Genomic DNA, 17,145 nt, shown 5'->3' with positions numbered 1-17,145 from the left:
TATAAAGCACATGTCAGTAAAATCTGTTTAGAGATTATGCATGTACACATATCCTTTTGATCAAGAAAGAAAAGTATTCTTTAAAAAAAGTTACTTTTTTTTGTCTTTGTGTAAGTCTCAAACATTATCTGTTTCAAGGAGAGGCATTCATTGAGGAAAGTAATCTGTTTAATTTTGAATCGTTTGTACAACTTGTACTCTGAGAATCTGTTCTCCTGATAAAGGCAGCTGTGTTGAATCATTGTTTCCTTAGTTTGCTATTGGGCATGTTTACCTCTCTTAGCTAAGCTGCTGTAAGCACCATCGACTCTCATGGTGTACGCTAGATTTCCAATGGGAGACTGAAGCGGTAGGCCATCTGTTCCAGAACCTGCTCTAGCTTCATTGCCTCAGGCCCAACTCCCACAGACTTCAAACAGTGGTACAGAGTACCTTCTATAGGCTTAGGAGAAGGAAGAATGTACTGCTAAGGATTAATGTTGCTCTAATAGTTTTCTGTGAATTATTTGCATATTCCCACTTAAAATTTTTTAATTTTGGTTAGACTGAAACTACTGCTGTGTTAAAAACTGGAAGTCCTAGAGAAGCCAGTCACTTACAGATGATCCGTAGTTATCAACAACGTCTTGTGCAGCAAAACAGGTAAATTGCAGTATAAAATGAAAGTAAGTTGACAGTTTCAAAATAATTTTGAAATGGTTTAATTATTGAAACTTCTGTTTATCTTTGCAATGCTTAGGAAGGACATGTGTTTTTGTTCTGTTTAGGCTGCACAAACAGACTGTTGAAGAAGCTAGAAGGTGTCTACAGGAGTATCAGAATAAATTGAAGCAAAGATACCCAAGTACTCCTGTAACACCTCTAAGTTCTGTGGAAACAAAATCAGTTAATTTAAAGTCTACCTCAGAACCTGTTCTACAGAAGCAAGGAGTACATCCAATACAATACCAGTTGTCTGAACAAGTTTGTACACAAGAGTATGGCCAGTCGCTACCTATGTTTTCAAGAACACTGCATGTGGTGGAAAAAACATCTTCACAGAAATATGAAGAGCAAATGCATGATGTTTGTGCTGGTAGACATGTGCAGTTTTTAGAAACACCAAAATTGAATCAAGGAGTGTTTCACTTGCCGTATAGCTCTTCTTCACAGGAACAAGTGGGAATGTTGGAAACCTCCAATACTCAAGTCAGAGATTCATCTCTGTTTCAGATACAGTCAGGGTTAGGCATCGCTTTGCAAGATGTCCCCGCTGTCAGAATACAACCAGAAGCCCGCGTACAACAGGTTAGATTTGTTCTGCCTGCAGAAAATTCCTCTGAGCCTTCAGGAACAGTGGAGTGTGATAAGGAGTCATTATCTCAGAAGATGTCAAGCCATCAAACAGAGACAGAAGCTGTAGAAGAGCCTCCACTTACAGTACCCCTTTTGCCAGCAACAAAGAGATCTCAGATAGCTCAGGCAACCTCAAGTGATTCTTTGGAGTACCAGCAAGGATCCGCAGAGAGCAGCATTAAAACAAGCTTTGAACAGCCCTCCTCTCTTTTTCAGCCTCTGACTTTATCTCATGAAGAACTTAAAGCCCAGGGTGTTCAGGAGTTCTTGATATCAAAAAGTGGAGATGCATCTTTGTTAAATTATTCTAGTATACTGAATTTAAGGGACAGGGTGTTGGCCTCATCAGAGAGCATCCAAGCTCAGCAAAAGTATTTGAAACAACTTCAAGAGCAGCTAGATGCACAAAGAGAAGCTCTTCTTTCTAGACAAAAAGTACAAGAACAGCTACTTATAAGGAAGCAGGATAAATTGAAGGAACAAATGCAGAGACAACAAGAGGCTTTGAAAGAATTTCTGAACAAGCAGGTATGCTTTGTAAATGCAACGCTAGTAGGTGATCAAACTTAGAGTGTGCCCTACCCAAGTAGTAAAGTATGCCATGGAGCGTTGATACTTTAAATCATTTACCAAAATGAAAATTTGAATTGAGGCTTCTGATTTGTAATCAGTAGTTCTGTTTCGTGAGACCCAAGAGAGCTGTTTTGTTCAATATAACAGAAATTTTACAGAGACTTCTCTGTGCTTGGTCTCTGAACATAATGTATATTGAAATAGTTATATTTGTTTATTGAAATATTTACATTGTCTGAAATACTGTACAAGCAGGCATAGTTTTCTTCACTTCTAGAAGTGCAGCTTATATGTAAAACAGCTTTTATATTAAAATACTAAGCATTTTGAACAGGCCATTTAAAAAATAAGTTTTGTCTTTTTACATGTGCAAACTAGGAAATTGATTTGGAAGTTACACTCAACTTGTACTTTTGATTATTTCAGTATTTAGTCTTCTGTATTTCTTGTACTTACTCACTTATTTCTAGGAGAAAAAACAAGTTTAGTTTTTTTGAGTTGTAAGCTTATTCCTAAAGAAGCTCCTTCTGCCCCTCTGTTTTTAACTGAAGCTATCTTAGAAAAATAACTGTAATTCCTGGTGTCAGTGACAGAAAACAGAGCAGACTTTTCAAGAAATGTTCCTGTTAAAAATACCAGTTATTCTGATCTGATCTAGCAATGGCCTTGAATACATAACTAATCAGGTATTAGTAAATCAGGTCTGTAGAGCTAAAAGAAATACTTATCTGCCCAAATGCTTTTGTAAGGTGAGCAAGTCTGTCCAGTACCTCGCATGTTTGAACTTAATCTCTCAAACTACTCGATATTGTTGACACTCCATGGAATACCCAAAAAGAATTGCTGATTTAATAAATGAGTATAAGTATAATCTTATGTACAGTTGCTTTTTTTTCTTCTTTTAAGGTAAGACAGTTCAGCACAAACAAAGAAATGACACAGGCAAAAAAGCCTGACTGTCTGACTGACTTTTTACAATATTCAGAAAACTACCAGCAAGAGAATTGTGATACAAGTGAATTTTGTGAAAATGAAATGATTTCACAATGCATGAGTCCAGCTGGGCACACTGGTAAGGCTGTGTAACATCTTTCATTATGATGATTTTTCTCATTTTTTCAGTTGAGATGGAGTTCTCTTCCATCTCCCCAAGCTAATTCAATAGATATGTTATTGCAGTGTGCTAGGGGAATTTAAACCACAAAACTTTATTTTACAGCACAGCCTAAGAAGCTTGAATGTAAAGAACAGAAATGGAGATCTTCCAAACCACCTCTGGCAAAAGTCAGGTTAGGGCTTGATTTGGAACAGCATGAACTTAGTGTTATACCAGAAGTAGACACGCCGAGGAGTTGCAACATTTCTTTCGCAGGTAAAATATATATTAGATTCTTTGTTCTGAGAAATACAGGTTGGAGGGGGAAAAAAAATTTAATCTTCAGAGTCTGTAAGATGATTGATCATGAAATATTTGCTGATACTGTTGCCTTTACTGTGGCATAATTTTTTTTATATTCCAGCAAGATATGAGTTATAGTTGCAGAAAGCCTATCCTATCAGGTATATATGTCTAGAAAAACAGTTAAAACACTCACTAAAAAGGAAATTCACCATAATTCCAGTACCCCGCTCTGTATGATAAAATGAGCAGCATCTGTATTAAAAATTCATTTCAGAGTAAAGATTATATATTCTGGACTCGATCTTTAAAATGAATGTAATTATTTATGCCCTGTTTAATTTGAGGATTTAATCAGATACCTGTAAACATATCTATCAATTGGAAAGAGAAACATCAGAGTTGAGAGAAGAGTATTTAAAGGTGTCACACTCACATTCTATGTGTACTCCAAACCTTATAATTAAGGAGTTAGTATCAGGTGGCTACAGAAATACTTTAAAAGAGCTCTTTAATTTTTTCAGTTACAAAACACTCTTTTAACAATTTCCAAGGATAACTTTATAAAATGTTAATAGCTATATAAGTATTTGTGTATACAGTGCTTTTTAATTCGCTGTGGAACATTAAGTCTAAGATGTACAACAAAATGTTTTCTAAATATAAATATTTAAATCCCTTCTGCCTCCCCCCCCCACCAAAAATCTCTTCAGAGCTACAATTCCATGCATGTTTTAAGAAGTTTTAGTGTTGTGGCAGTGTTTTTTAAAAGGGTAAGCATAACAACCCAAGTAAATTACAGGCCTGTCAGGCTGTCATTGATCTTGAGCAGAATAATGAAACAGCTGATACGGGACTTTTTCTTAATTAAAGAAAAGTAATTAATGCTAGTCAGCATCAGTTTATGCAGAATAATTCTTGTCAAACCAATTTGGTGTCTTGATTAGATAAAAAGTTCCGGTTGGTAGTGTTCGAATGAAATACATTTGCGCTTTCATAAGGCACTTGACTTAGTATCACACATTTTGATTAAAAAAACAAGATTAAAAATCAAAGTACATACCAAAGATTTTCTGACAAATTGCCCAATGAAATTCTAGAATAGAGAATACTCATTTGGTGAGTAATCCCAGTGTGATCCATAGATGTTCTTATTCCTATATTATCTAACTGTTGGTCATGGTAGATAATAAACTGAACTTGAGTTTTTAATGGGATTCTATGGCGAGATGGGATTATTATGATCTGTGGTTGTATAAATGAGGGAAATCTTGAACTAGAGCAGAAAAGTTATATTGCCTCTGGATTTGGGAATGATGCAGTTGCTTCTGAAATGTGATGTGGTGGTGTGAATATTTCAAACAGGATATTGCAAAAAACTAACATGTTTCAAAGAATAATCATGAGAATGACTCATGAATTTAAAAATATACCTTATCAAGAGAATTAGCAGGATCAGCTATGTTGAGATATTACAATCTCCGTAAGTTATCCAGGGAATAAAAATGTGATTAGACTTCTTCCTGGTTGTTCAAGGAATGAAACTGACCACTGGTGAAGTTACCAAAAGTTTTGGTGGATTTACTGTATGGAAAACCTGTTAGTGTGGGGGGGTTTTCTTTGAAAGAGTAATCTAGTTTATTTAAGAATTACTTTTTGAGAAATCCTATGACTGGTGAAATCTGAGTCTGAACAGTTATAATACAGGGGTTTTCATTTTTTGAATGGTTAACTTTATTGAAATGGAGTACTGTACAAATTCACCAGATTATTTCTTTGGAATAGTATGTGCATCTTAACATATTCTTTCATGAAGTGCAAAACACTGCATTTCTGTACCTAAACCGATTACAAATGTTTTAAACTCAGATAAAGCAGATTCTGCTGGTGGAGAATCTTCTCCCATTTCGACTGTTGGCGAGTTTGCCTATGTTAGCTGTTACGGTCATGCTCTTCATGAAGATGGCAGGTTACCTGGGAGAATAACAAACTGTGAAGAAGAAATCTCTAGTGGAAGTCTAAGGGGAAGTGAACAGTCAAGTAGGCTATTAAAAGAGATTCTGATGACTGAAAATTTGTATGACCCAGGTGAGCAAATCCTCTTTCTTCTAGGGATTATGTAATTACCATTAAATATAGCTAATTTTACTGCTGTTTGTTATGTCTGACCTGATTTGTTAAAGATTGTGCAGCACTATTTAAATACAGTTTAAGTGTGAAAAGAGGTGTTTTAATAAGTATATGTCTCTTGGAAGGACTGAGCGATTGCTTTTTTCTGATCTGTTACCATTCTAGTAATGTATGTCAGCATTGGAGTGAAGTTCTTTGCCAGTCAACAATTGCACATCCAAGGCATGTGCTTTGTATCTGTACCTAGCGGAGCTCTCTGTAAGGAAATCTTGTTTTGTATCACCTGACTGCCTTGCCATTGCAAACAAAATCCCATGCATGGGTAGGGAGCAAGCAGCTAGAGAGTGCTGCAGAAAATGTGTTTTCCTCCTGAGGGAGGTACCTTCTGCCCGGACTGTGTGCAGTTTCAGCATCGGCTTCACCAGATGGCAGCCTGTTTTGAGCAGACGGGTGGCGTGCCCATGTCAGTACCCAATGACTCCTTGTACAGACAAAAGGCAAATTCATGCTTAAGCAGAGCTCTGAGTGCTAAAGGGCTGATGTGATCTTTCAGAGGGTGTCTACCATACTTAAGAAATTGCTTAGAAAATTACAATTGAGACAAAAAATAGCAGGCCATGTTAATCTTTGCTCAAAGAAACAGCACTGAAGGAATCGGCTGTTAGCTATGACAAAAATATTACAATAATGCAAGGATTACTTTAATTCTGATCTCTTCTGTTCTTCTGTGAAGAGCTTTTACCAGAGGTTGCACCTTTGAGGATAGGCTGTATCCATATATGATAAAAGTACCCTGATTCCCCAAACGAACAGTTGTTTTGGTTATCACAAATAAATAAAGCAGTCTATAGATGGTCAAAATATTTTTATTATAGGGCTGTTGAAACCTTCTGGGTACTATGAATAGTTCAACTGACTTATGAAAGGACAAAGGTCTTAGGCAAACAAAGCAATTGTCAGTTACTGAGAGTTTTTTCAATAGGTTGCGTTGATGGGCTAACAGGTGGGTGTTGAGGTATTTAAATCCTATTGTTTTCCTACTGTTTACAGAAACTAAGCTTGTCTCTCCAGTCTTGGAATAACAATATAACTTGAAGCCTTCAATGCTTTCAGTTGCATTTTGCTTTCATCTCTTTGAATTTCTTGCAGATTGAAATGCAGTTTAGCTAGGTTATAGTTGAAAGTGCTTTGCCTGGCTAGCTATTGCTGTTACTCACAGTTTGTGAAACACTGACTTAAGCAATTCAAAGTTTAATATAGGATGATAGTATCTCATGGTGAAGTAGTTTGCAGCTCTAATAAAAAACTCTTTTAGACAGATACTGAAAAGAAGTCAGTTCAGTAGTTTTATGTGTAGATCTTCACAAGCAGTACAGCTATGTAGTATGCATCTCTTGACATTGCTTGAAATTCCACTACCCCCCCCCCCCCCCAAATCTTAAGATTTTATTTGGTTTGTGTGTTGAAATATCCTTTTTAATTTGATCAAGATTTAATGGGAAATGAAGTTGTTTTAAATAAGTACAAGCTCACTTTCTTTCAGTTGCATCCTTGAATTCTCAGAATAGTCTTTTTGAAATGTGCATAATGTTTGAACTTAAATTATCCTTAAGTGTTTCCTTAATAGTTGGAGAAAAGGCTTATATCTTTGCCTGAGCTGTAGAAGCATTGCCAGATTGGCAGTTACCCAATTAATATAGAAATATCTTGCTATAGAGTCTTTTCACATTAGTGATGTATGGACAGTGCAGTAGTTTTATATAAGAGGATTAGGAAACTTCATGTGAACATATATTTAAAAGGGGTGAGGTGGGGGGAGTCCTGGGTTATGTATTGAAGAGGATTGTCCCCTTGGACAGTTCAAAGAGTAACTTCTCTTCTTTATAATTTGAAGGTTGTAAAGCACTTCATCGTACCTTCAGTAACTAATTTGGGATCTTCAGCAGAAAAATCTTTGTGTTGGGTTTAAAAAATTTTGATAAGGGTGAGAATGCTTTTTAAGTGCATTTTAAGATGCAACTATGATTGTAGTGGTGAACTTTTTTTTTATACTTGATTCTAACTAGACTGTGTTTACAGTTGTGTTTTTATGTTTTCAGGAGACATAATTGTATCTTAGTTTGCTTGCTAATGATGAAAGCAAATGAGTACTTTACATGTGATCTTGATCATCTTTGAAGTGACATCCTTGGTGGTTTCTACTTTTCATCAAATGGTCTATAGCTTTACAACCTAGGAGTTGTACTGCTTGTGTGAGTGATTACAGAATGGCTAGATGTGCATAAATCCTATTAATGTGCTTATATATTTTCCATAATAAAGCATTAAAGATGATATAAAAAGGTATAACCTGCGCAGAAGTTATACAGATTCTTGCAAAGATAAACTCTGTAAATCTGCTTGGATACTTTATTGATGAAAGTGTTTCCTTTGATGTGCAAGATTTGTCATTAGGTGACAGGCAAAATTATTTTGGAACTTCAGTAATTACCCTAGGTGTCTGTCTCACTTAATTAGTAACTATATTTCTTTCTTCCTAGTATTACAAGAAGAAGTTTTTTCAAATTTAGAGGTAGGCATATCTGACTGTAAAGGGGGTCTTAAGGGTGCTTCTGGTGGGATGACAGTGAATCTCTGCTCATGGCACTGAGTGGTTGCTAGTGCTGCACAAACTGATGGGCCAAGCGGCAGGCTGGAAAGGACAGATAACTGCTGAACTGATGTGGCAGTATTAGGCTCTGTGATGGCACTGATTTGGGTTGCCCTCCCCTACCATGCCATTGATGTCTTAAAAAATGAGTTAGGAGCTTAACATCTTTGATTGCTTCTCAGTCAAATTTGGTTAAAGTGGGCTAATAGAATGCAAAATGTTAGTGGGGATTTGCAGCGTAACCCTGCAGATGAGGCAGGTAGTTCAATTGCATAACCCTCATTTCCTTAGGAAATCAGTCTGAAAACAGTGACTAGATTTGATATATACATCTACTTTCATGGTTCTGCCTTGTATACTAATAAACCTTTCCCTCAGTATTCATCTTCCTCTTTAACAGTCCCCTTGAGCAGTGTTCCAGATGTGATTATCTTCATATATTGCCACCCTAAACAAAGATATTCTGTGCATGATAGGCTAGCCTGGATCAGGCAAAACCCCCAAAGATTTCAATTTATTTTTCTTAATCCTCAGTATTTGTCCATAATTCAGTATTGCAACAGATTGTCTTATCCATTGTCAGTATAGCAAACTAGTGTGGAGTACATCTGTTGACATAATTCTTCTCTATTTGTATCTCTACTTAGGTTTGAACTAATCCCTGTTTTTTCATTATCTTCACTGAGTGATTTGTCATCCAGGCTTTTATCTTCTAAATTGCACCCAAAAATAATTGCTGCTATCTTACTGCAATTTCTGCTGAATAAATTGCATTCTGGATATTCCAGCCTCAATTTTTTTTTAATATGAATTGTTTGTCCCAGTATGATGGCCAGGAGATTAAAATATGAAAGTCCATTAATAGAGGTTAGCTGTGCCAAATAAGAATGTTGCATTATTATTTTGGAGGGGGGAGGGAAAGAAAAAACCTCCTTTATGAGCCACCAAATACTAAGTTTTTAAGGATATTATAATAAACTCAGCACATTTTATTTTAACTCCGAAACTGGTAATTAATTTGGCTTATAACATGAAATTACTACTATTCATCCCTTGTATTAATATCACAAGAACAATGTACATTATTACTGTGTAGTAATAAAACACATTTGTAGCATAGCTCTTCATAGAATTTAAATACAAAAGAATATGAGATGCTTTAATCTAATCTCTTCTGTTTTCTAAATTATTACCTCTCACTGATATCCTTTATCTGGCAAACTAAAGCATTTCTTTCAGAAAACTATCCAATTTTGATTTAAAGATATCAAGAAATGGAGAAATCATTTTTTTCTGTGGTAGCTTGTTCCAGTGCTCATTTTTTATCATGTTTTAAAATAAATGCTCTATTTCCTGTTTCGATATGTCGACAGCCATTTCTAATCACTGTTCCTTGTCCCGACTTTCTCTGAGTTTAGAAATTTATGTATTTTGTGTTTTCTCCAGTGGAGATACTTAAATGTCAAGAGGTGACATGACCGCAGTTTTGCTGATGGAATTTTTTCCAAGGCCTCGGTCATTTTTGTGGTCCTCTCTAGCTCTCCCGTATCTTGATCCGAAGAGCAGCAGACTTCAGTGCTTCCAGTGGCAGCGACACGACTGCCCCGTGCACCCAGGCAGCAGCTCTCTGTTGCCTTTTCCTACTCAGGCCTGAAGCTTTTTTCCCCAGGAACTTGAACACCTTCGTCTTGCACTTGCACAAAATACTCGTTTCTGATCCATTTTCTGTTCTTGGTTTTATGATTTTGCCTGTCTTGGAACAGTGTTGTTTAGCAGACCAGCTTGGCAGGAGATTTGGGTAATTTTTGTGGTTGTACTGTTACTGTGACTGTTTATCGTTCTTTCAGTCTTCAGGTTTATTTGAAAATTCTGTTGCCAACGCCTGTTCAGTTACTGATAAAAATGTCATAAATGATCGGGATCAGGCCTACTAGGAATTTCTGGAGAATTTGTTGCAGGGCAGGCAGCCTGTCTGACAATTTCTCTTTACCCTTTACTTGGAGATCTGTCAGTTAGCATTTAAGGTAATAACGTATTAAATGAAGAATAGACTAACTTCCCTTTTTAATCCAAATATATTTATTTTAGATGTTATTTCCATTCCTTTCTTACACTTTCTTCTGGGAGAGTACTAGGTGACAGTGGCTGTAGAAAACCTTTTTTTTTTCCTTGAAACAAATTTTGAAATGTTTCAAATTGATTGAGGTATGTAGGTATCACAACATATAGACTGTTATATCGTGTTGCCTTACAGAGGAAATGTCTCCTGCTTTATTTGTACAATAGGAAAAAATGGAACATTTAATTTCTTACTAGAAGATAGAGACTGAGTTTCAGTTTATGCAAGCTACAAATTACTGTTAGCCGATCTCACAATGTTGTGTTAATTCTAAAGGATAGAGCCTTGCAATGCTTGGAGTTTGACATGTCTCCGCCGTTAGCAGTGCCTATAGAATTGGGAGGAAACACATTAACTTCTACTGTTTGTTTTCAGTTTCTACCTGATACTTAATGCTTCTTTTCTTGAAAATTCTTACTGGAAATAGTAATACTTTAGAGTTATTTGCTACAGGGAAATTTAATCTCAAACTATACAAGAATTACCAAACTTTGAATGGACTTGTCAGCACTGAATAAAGAGATTACACTTTTCTGGTGCTGCTAGGGTGTTGGTTTTTTCTCCAGATACTGATCATCCTTATTTTTGTGTATAAGTGCATTATCGCAGAGCTGATCTTACCAGTTCTGCGGTAGGAGTCACTTCGTAGTGAGATATTTCAGTGTTTCTGATTTCTCTGATCTATATTGTGTGCTTTTCTTTGTAATCATTGCCATGGTAGAGTATAAGCCCCCTTCCTCCTATCCCCCCCCCCCCCCCAAATGGTTATGTTAACACTACCAAAGCCGCATTTCCTCCTGCAAAGTGTTCATTTTTACTCTTTCTGCATTCTCTGCAGAAAGCAGTCATGGTAATTAGAAATTGTCAAAAGGCTGGTTAAGGAGAGTCACTCTGTTCACCAGCTAAACTGATGTTCTTATAGTGCTACAGTGGAGCAGAAAGCGTATTATAAGTTATAAGAAAGAGGTAAGCATGGGCAAAATCAATGCAGAGAAGACAGCAACAATAGAGAATTATTGCCATCTGGTGTTCAAGAAAAATTTGTTAACTCTTGAATTCGAAGTTGTTTTCTATTTCTGACTGCTTCTGTTGCATTTGTGTTCAGCCTGGTCCCAGGATTCTCCTGTGGCTCAAGATTTGCCAGTTCTTGCTCCTGAAATTGGAAGTGGAGTTGTAACACATTCTGGACCATCATTCAGACTCCACGATATGGTTAGTCATATCAAAATAACCACACAACATAATCTACTCTCTTTATTAATATCTCAGAAGTATAGAACCTCTTTCCATGCTTTGTGGCTTTCTGTAGAGCTTACCCTCAAAACTAAGGAAGATAATATTTTAGGGTATTTTCTAGATACTTCTAGTTGTAAAACAGAGTAGAATTAAGACAAGCTCAGGTCTGTCTCCTGTATGCAAAAGGCAGTCTTGCAAATACTTGTGAAATTCTGGAGTCTTTCATGTATTGCATCTATATTCCTCTGAGATCTACAATTCTACTGAAGTGGGTCTGTGATGAGAAATAGCCAAATCTGACCACCAGAAGATAAACTAATCTTCCAGGTGCTATGATTTGTACACAGTTCTGAGAAGCTTAATAAGAGTTTGTGTGAGTGTGTGTGCGTGCACGTGTGTGCTGGGGGTGGGGGGAGGGAGATGTCTGAGACTGGACGTGAATGTGTTGTACTGAGCAATGATGAATGTGTATTTGCCTGACTATTAAAAAAAAAAAAAATGAAGGCTTCTACACTTGAACTGAGCTCAGAATAAAATGTGTGGTTTTTCTAAGTTTGGACTATGGACAGCTGAATATATGATACTATATATGCTATTTCCTCCCTAGGAAGTACTTTCCAAAGTAGTATCCACAAACTTAGGTTCAGAGGCTTTCATGGAAGGGGGACCCTGTGATTTGTCTTCGACAATTTCCACTGGAAGCTTTTTGACTAGTGAAATATTGGATGCAAGCCCTGTTGACACTGGTAAACTTTCTATTTTTTTCCTCGTTTTCTAAATGGAAAATTGTGTGTTCTCTTTACCTAATTTTATAGGAAAATAGATCTAACTCACTGGACATAAGTTCTTCTGATAAAGATTAGTATGGAACTTCACTTAAGAATAGTTAATGTGCCCTGCAGAATAGAGTGCAACTGGAACGCACACTTTCTGTGCCTCTGATTTTTGACTTCCATGATAACTTAACCTAATAACACATTGACTTTGGCAAAGGATGTTTTGAGCCTTAATCAGCAAGTGTAACACTAAAAATTTTTAGGTGGCAAAATTTTAAGAAATTTGGACACCCAGAAGATAGTGATATGTAGTGATAGTGATCTGTACAGAATGTAGGTTGTTTCAGAGCTGTAATTGTTGTGTTGTTGCTAAGAGTATTGTTCCGATATCTGCTTAAATGTCATTACAGTAAAACTTCTAACAACATGTTTTTGAAATAATGTCATTTTAATGCCACATTGATATCAATGATTTTCTGGGGAATATATGTTCATATCCTTTTTTGCTTGCCGTCTGTCTCTTGACCTTGAGCTATTTTCTTATAAAATACAAAAATAGTATCTTTATAATTTGTTCCTCTGTATTTCAAGCATTATCACTTGTGAACATGGGAAGTGGATATGATAGTGACTATATTGTGAGACCTGTGGTTTTATTTACTTTCTTAAGGCTTTCAGTTAAAATGTTAATACTGTGTTAGTCTGACTTGTGTCTGATCTCGCACACGTGTATATGTATGAGTTATTCCATATTTATAAATCAATTTTTAAAGACAATAGTTCTTGAGCTACTGAAATCTCAGCTCTCTCTTAACTTTAATCTTCTAAACTGGTAACTTCCTGCATAGTAAGCTTCCTAATCCATGTGACAAATCTGTGTGTAACTGACAAAAAAGCAAAGGTCAGCACTTAGAACTCTTGCTATCACTTGCAGCTTTGCTTTTTTTTATTGGTGGTTAGATGTGAAAAAAATTCCCTAATATTTCAGTTGCTCAGCGCATGAATAAATTTTTTGGTACTAGCTGTATTTTCATGTTACACTCAGTGGTTTATAATTGATTTTTCTGATAGCTCTGTGGAATTCTTCAGGTATATGGATAAAGGTGGTTATGGCACTAACTAAGAACACAATATCAATATCCTTCATCTCTCAGATTTCTTGTATGGCACTTGGCAATTCCTATTCAAAAATGAATAAAGCTATTGCGCTATATCATAATGATGCCTAATACATTAAAGGATTAACACACATTTATGTTTCCCATTGCATATTTATGCTAGCTAGTGTAAAATAACTACTAATTCTTTTCTGATTTTATTGTTTCAGTATTTCCTAAATGCACATCCTCTAAAATGGCTGAATTTCACCAAGTATTATATAATTAGGTATTATCAACCTAGATTTGTGGAAATTCGTGGTAAGGTTTGTGGGAAAGTTGACAGGCGAGAGTTAAAGAAACAAAACCCTAAAGCTGCTAAGAGTATTTCGGGATATGAATCAGTGTATTTTCAGATGAGTTTATGCAAGTGGTTTATATGCAAAACTGTCAACTTCTAGCTTTTTATTTCAGGATTGTCTTCTGGCAGCATAGAGGATCGAATTTTGAGAGAAACAGCAAGCTACCCTTGGAACTCCTTGTTGCCTTTTAATGTGCAGCGGAGACAAGAGAATCTTTCTGGAGCATCTGGAAATTTAAATACTTCATCAGAAGACAATACTCCTTTCCAAGGTAATTACCATTTTAGAGTGTTTCTGTGTGTTATGCTCTTCTCATACAGAATGAGAATGAGCTTAATTAGGGTTATGTGTTAGCCTTAGTTATTTATGTTCAGCTTATATTGTATAGCCAGTGAGGATTCTATTTTTTATTATCTGTGCTTATCACGTGTATACGCATGACTTCTCTCTAATCAGGAAGGTACAGACAATAATAGTGTTTTATTCAGATAGGGTCATGTAGTTGATGAAACACTGACTGACAGACTAGTGTGAATTTTGTACTGTATAGAAAAAGTTGGTGATGATTCATGAAATTATTAGCTATCATATAGATTACTCCAGTATTTTGATTTGAACCGCTTTCTCTTGGAATGTTTTAAAACCTAGAATCATAGAAGTGTAGAGTAATCTAGATCAGAAAGGACCTCTGGCTATATAGTTCAAATTGCCCTTCCACCTGAAGCAGAGCCAACTTGGAAGGTTGCTTAAGGCCTTGTCCAGTCTCCAAGGATGGAGATTCCATACCTTCCTGGGCAACTTGGCTAACCAGCTTCAAGGTGAAATTTTTTTTTCTTTGTATCTAACAAGAATTTCCTGTGTTCTAACTTGTTCTTTCTCTGAGCATGTTGGAGAAGAATCTGGCTTTGTCTTCTCTATACTGTCTCTTAAGATGTTGTGGACAACCATATGATTTCAGTGCCTCACCCTTCCCTATCTCCCCCCTTCCCTCCCTAAAGCAAGCCTTTTCTTAAGATTGGATGAACTGTATTCTTCTAGCCTCTCTTTGAATGTCATGTGCTTCATCCTTCCTTTAATCACCTTTGTGCCTTTCACTAAACTCACTCCAGTATGTCGATGTCTGTCTTGTAATGGGAAGCACAAAATGGGACATGGTACTCCAGATGCAGTCTCACAAGTGCTGAACAGACTACTTCTTGACCTCAGCTTTTTATCAAAGAATTGAATTGGTGTAGCATTTTTTTGTTGCTGCTTTTACTTGCATTGTATCAGAGTGAAAGTATTAAATGTTATAAGGATTTTTTTTTTTTACAGGCTATTATTTGTATACTTACAGAATTCTCTATGCTTTATTGATTACATCTAGAGGCATGGTGCGAGATGTCCATTTGTTAAAAATAACATTTTTTGTTGTAGTTCCAGCAGCTGAATTTGATTTTCCTGAAATGGAAAGACACTTTCCTAACTTGCATCACCAGCACTTTCAGCCTCTGGAACCAAGTCTTGACTTGGATATCTCATCATCCCTTTCTCAATACAAGATTTCACAAGACAGCAGAGAATTTAGCAAGGTACTACAGAAAAGCTATGATGGAGGAAATACTTTGGCTTAATATTTATGCAAGATTTAAATGTATAATCTCTACACTCTGTTCTGTTCAGAATACACACAATAATAGTGTTTGTATTTTAGAACTGGAAGCATTTTTGCTGTTTGTAGCAGAAATGTGATCCAAAGAGCATATTGACATAAACTTTTTTTTGCCCTTCATATTCCTGAGAAAATGAATCTTGATTAAGACTTTTTTGCCATTAGACTTCAAGATTTTCAACAAAAAGTGAAGACACAACACTCTTTCAAGAAGCCAGAGACTCCACTTTGAATATGCAAAGAAACAGTTCGCCTTCTCATCTTGAAACAAACAAGTCAAACAACATTACATCAGAACAAGAGTCTGTGAAAGAAACTGTTACCCTGGGTATGTATAGTGTTGTCTGATCAATGCTTCAGTAGCAAACCATCGCTGATACATAAGTATCAAACTTTAAGTGTTGTGTCGACACTCGGAACTTTTCACTTGCATATCAGCCCTACACTGAAATGTCTTAGCACTGCTGTTGTTCTTCTGCGCACTTCCTTCCCCATCACTTTTAATGGATTAACTCCTAAATTTTGTGAAGTTCTTTATTTACTCAAGTTATAACTAATATAAAAGCAGACTTGCATCCAGGCTACTCTAGTGGATATTATTTATTACTTAGTGTGTAGTACTTGTGGTGTTAGTAAACTGCCAGGAATGAAATTTGTTCAGGTACTTTTCCAAATGTATGTTCATGTAGATTGCTCATTTTGTAAGTCTGAGGAAGTTAAGAGGAATCCATAAATCAAATAAATTATTGAAGCATATGTTAGACCATCTCTGTGGTGTTCTTGCTCATTTTTCTTTTATACGTCGTGTCCTTCAAGAAACTGTTGGACTTTCCTTTTCTGCTGTTAAGTTGCACCAACAGTAATTGTGTACTGCATGCTGAGACATCTGTTTTGATTATAGAAAAACTGCTTTATCCACAAAATAAAGTGGGAAAGAAAAAAAGAAGTTTTAGATGACAATTTAATAATTAATTCCATAGTTTAAAAATTTATGATTCTGCAGCAGCTTAAAAAGTTAACTGCAGCTCATACAGGAACAGTTTGTTTTTTTTTTTTTTAATGTTGTGCAGTTGAATTTAAATTATCTCGGTCTTCCATGTATACTAAAGAAAGAACCAACCTGTAATTTCAAATGCAGTTAGTAGTAACCTAGGTCTTTCAAAGGCTCTTATTACCAAGACCCAGGTGTTTCAGCATTGTAAAGTCCTCTACTAGAAGGCTGATCAAGCAGCAGGAAATGCAGCACAATATTTTAAGTAATATATGTATTTATGATACAAATTTTCCTACTTAATTATCTTGCTTATTTGCATATATGTGCATATAAGTCTTGTAAACGTATGCCGTTGATGTTTAAAAATGTAGGCAACTATTCTATAAATCGCTTTTTTCTCTTTAGCTGGCAGATGCCAATGAAATAAAATGCCAGAAATGGCTTACACCGTGAGACTACTTGTGGTCACAGTAAATAGGATTTAGGAAGCTCCTTCCAACTTTAGCACAGTATTTGTAAATTGCTCATAAAAACAATCAATATGTTTTAAATGTAATTACAATGTCTCATCCTCAGTTTAAGAGATTCTTGTCTCTTAATTGCTTTGGGAATACCAAATACTTGTGCTTAAAAAAAAGTAAATAAAAAAATAAACCATCAACAACAGAAAGAAAATTGGAAAACTGATTTTAGTTGGCATTTTAAGGAAGGCTGATATTTTGGCCTGTCATCTGGAGAATTTTCTAGTGATGGCTGATATTGCAATGTAATCTCTTCTCTGCCAGATCAGTCTCTCTTTAGATTTTAATGTTTTAATTACTGC

The 17,145-nt window shown here is 35.9% G+C and overlaps 1 protein-coding gene and 1 non-coding gene across 6 annotated transcripts in view; both read left to right on the top strand.

Moving 5' to 3' along the window:
* CEP295 (centrosomal protein 295) overlaps positions 1-17,145 on the top strand; it is a 48,931-nt gene that overhangs the window by 21,281 nt on the left and 10,505 nt on the right. For 4 of the 5 annotated variants that reach the window (XM_026109181.2, XM_026109179.2, XM_064505118.1 and 1 more), the window contains 10 exons: positions 545-642; positions 768-1,863; positions 2,815-2,980; positions 3,128-3,280; positions 5,177-5,395; positions 11,312-11,418; positions 12,050-12,188; positions 13,790-13,948; positions 15,094-15,248; positions 15,494-15,656. In XM_026109181.2, the coding sequence (XP_025964966.2) occupies positions 545-642; positions 768-1,863; positions 2,815-2,980; positions 3,128-3,280; positions 5,177-5,395; positions 11,312-11,418; positions 12,050-12,188; positions 13,790-13,948; positions 15,094-15,248; positions 15,494-15,656 (2,455 nt within the window). The remainder of the gene's footprint in view (positions 1-544; positions 643-767; positions 1,864-2,814; positions 2,981-3,127; positions 3,281-5,176; positions 5,396-11,311; positions 11,419-12,049; positions 12,189-13,789; positions 13,949-15,093; positions 15,249-15,493; positions 15,657-17,145) is intronic. The other variant, XM_064505119.1, reaches the window with a different exon arrangement.
* Positions 11,714-11,797, top strand: LOC112988601 (small nucleolar RNA U2-19). The gene has a single exon (XR_003260584.1). It is a non-coding gene; the product is annotated as a small nucleolar RNA U2-19 (small nucleolar RNA).

This window comes from Dromaius novaehollandiae, chromosome 1, assembly GCF_036370855.1.
Source record: "Dromaius novaehollandiae isolate bDroNov1 chromosome 1, bDroNov1.hap1, whole genome shotgun sequence".
Classification (NCBI taxonomy): Eukaryota; Metazoa; Chordata; class Aves; order Casuariiformes; family Dromaiidae; genus Dromaius; species Dromaius novaehollandiae.
The sequence above is the reverse complement of the archived record's forward strand: the minus strand, read 5'-3'. Positions and strand labels throughout refer to the sequence as shown.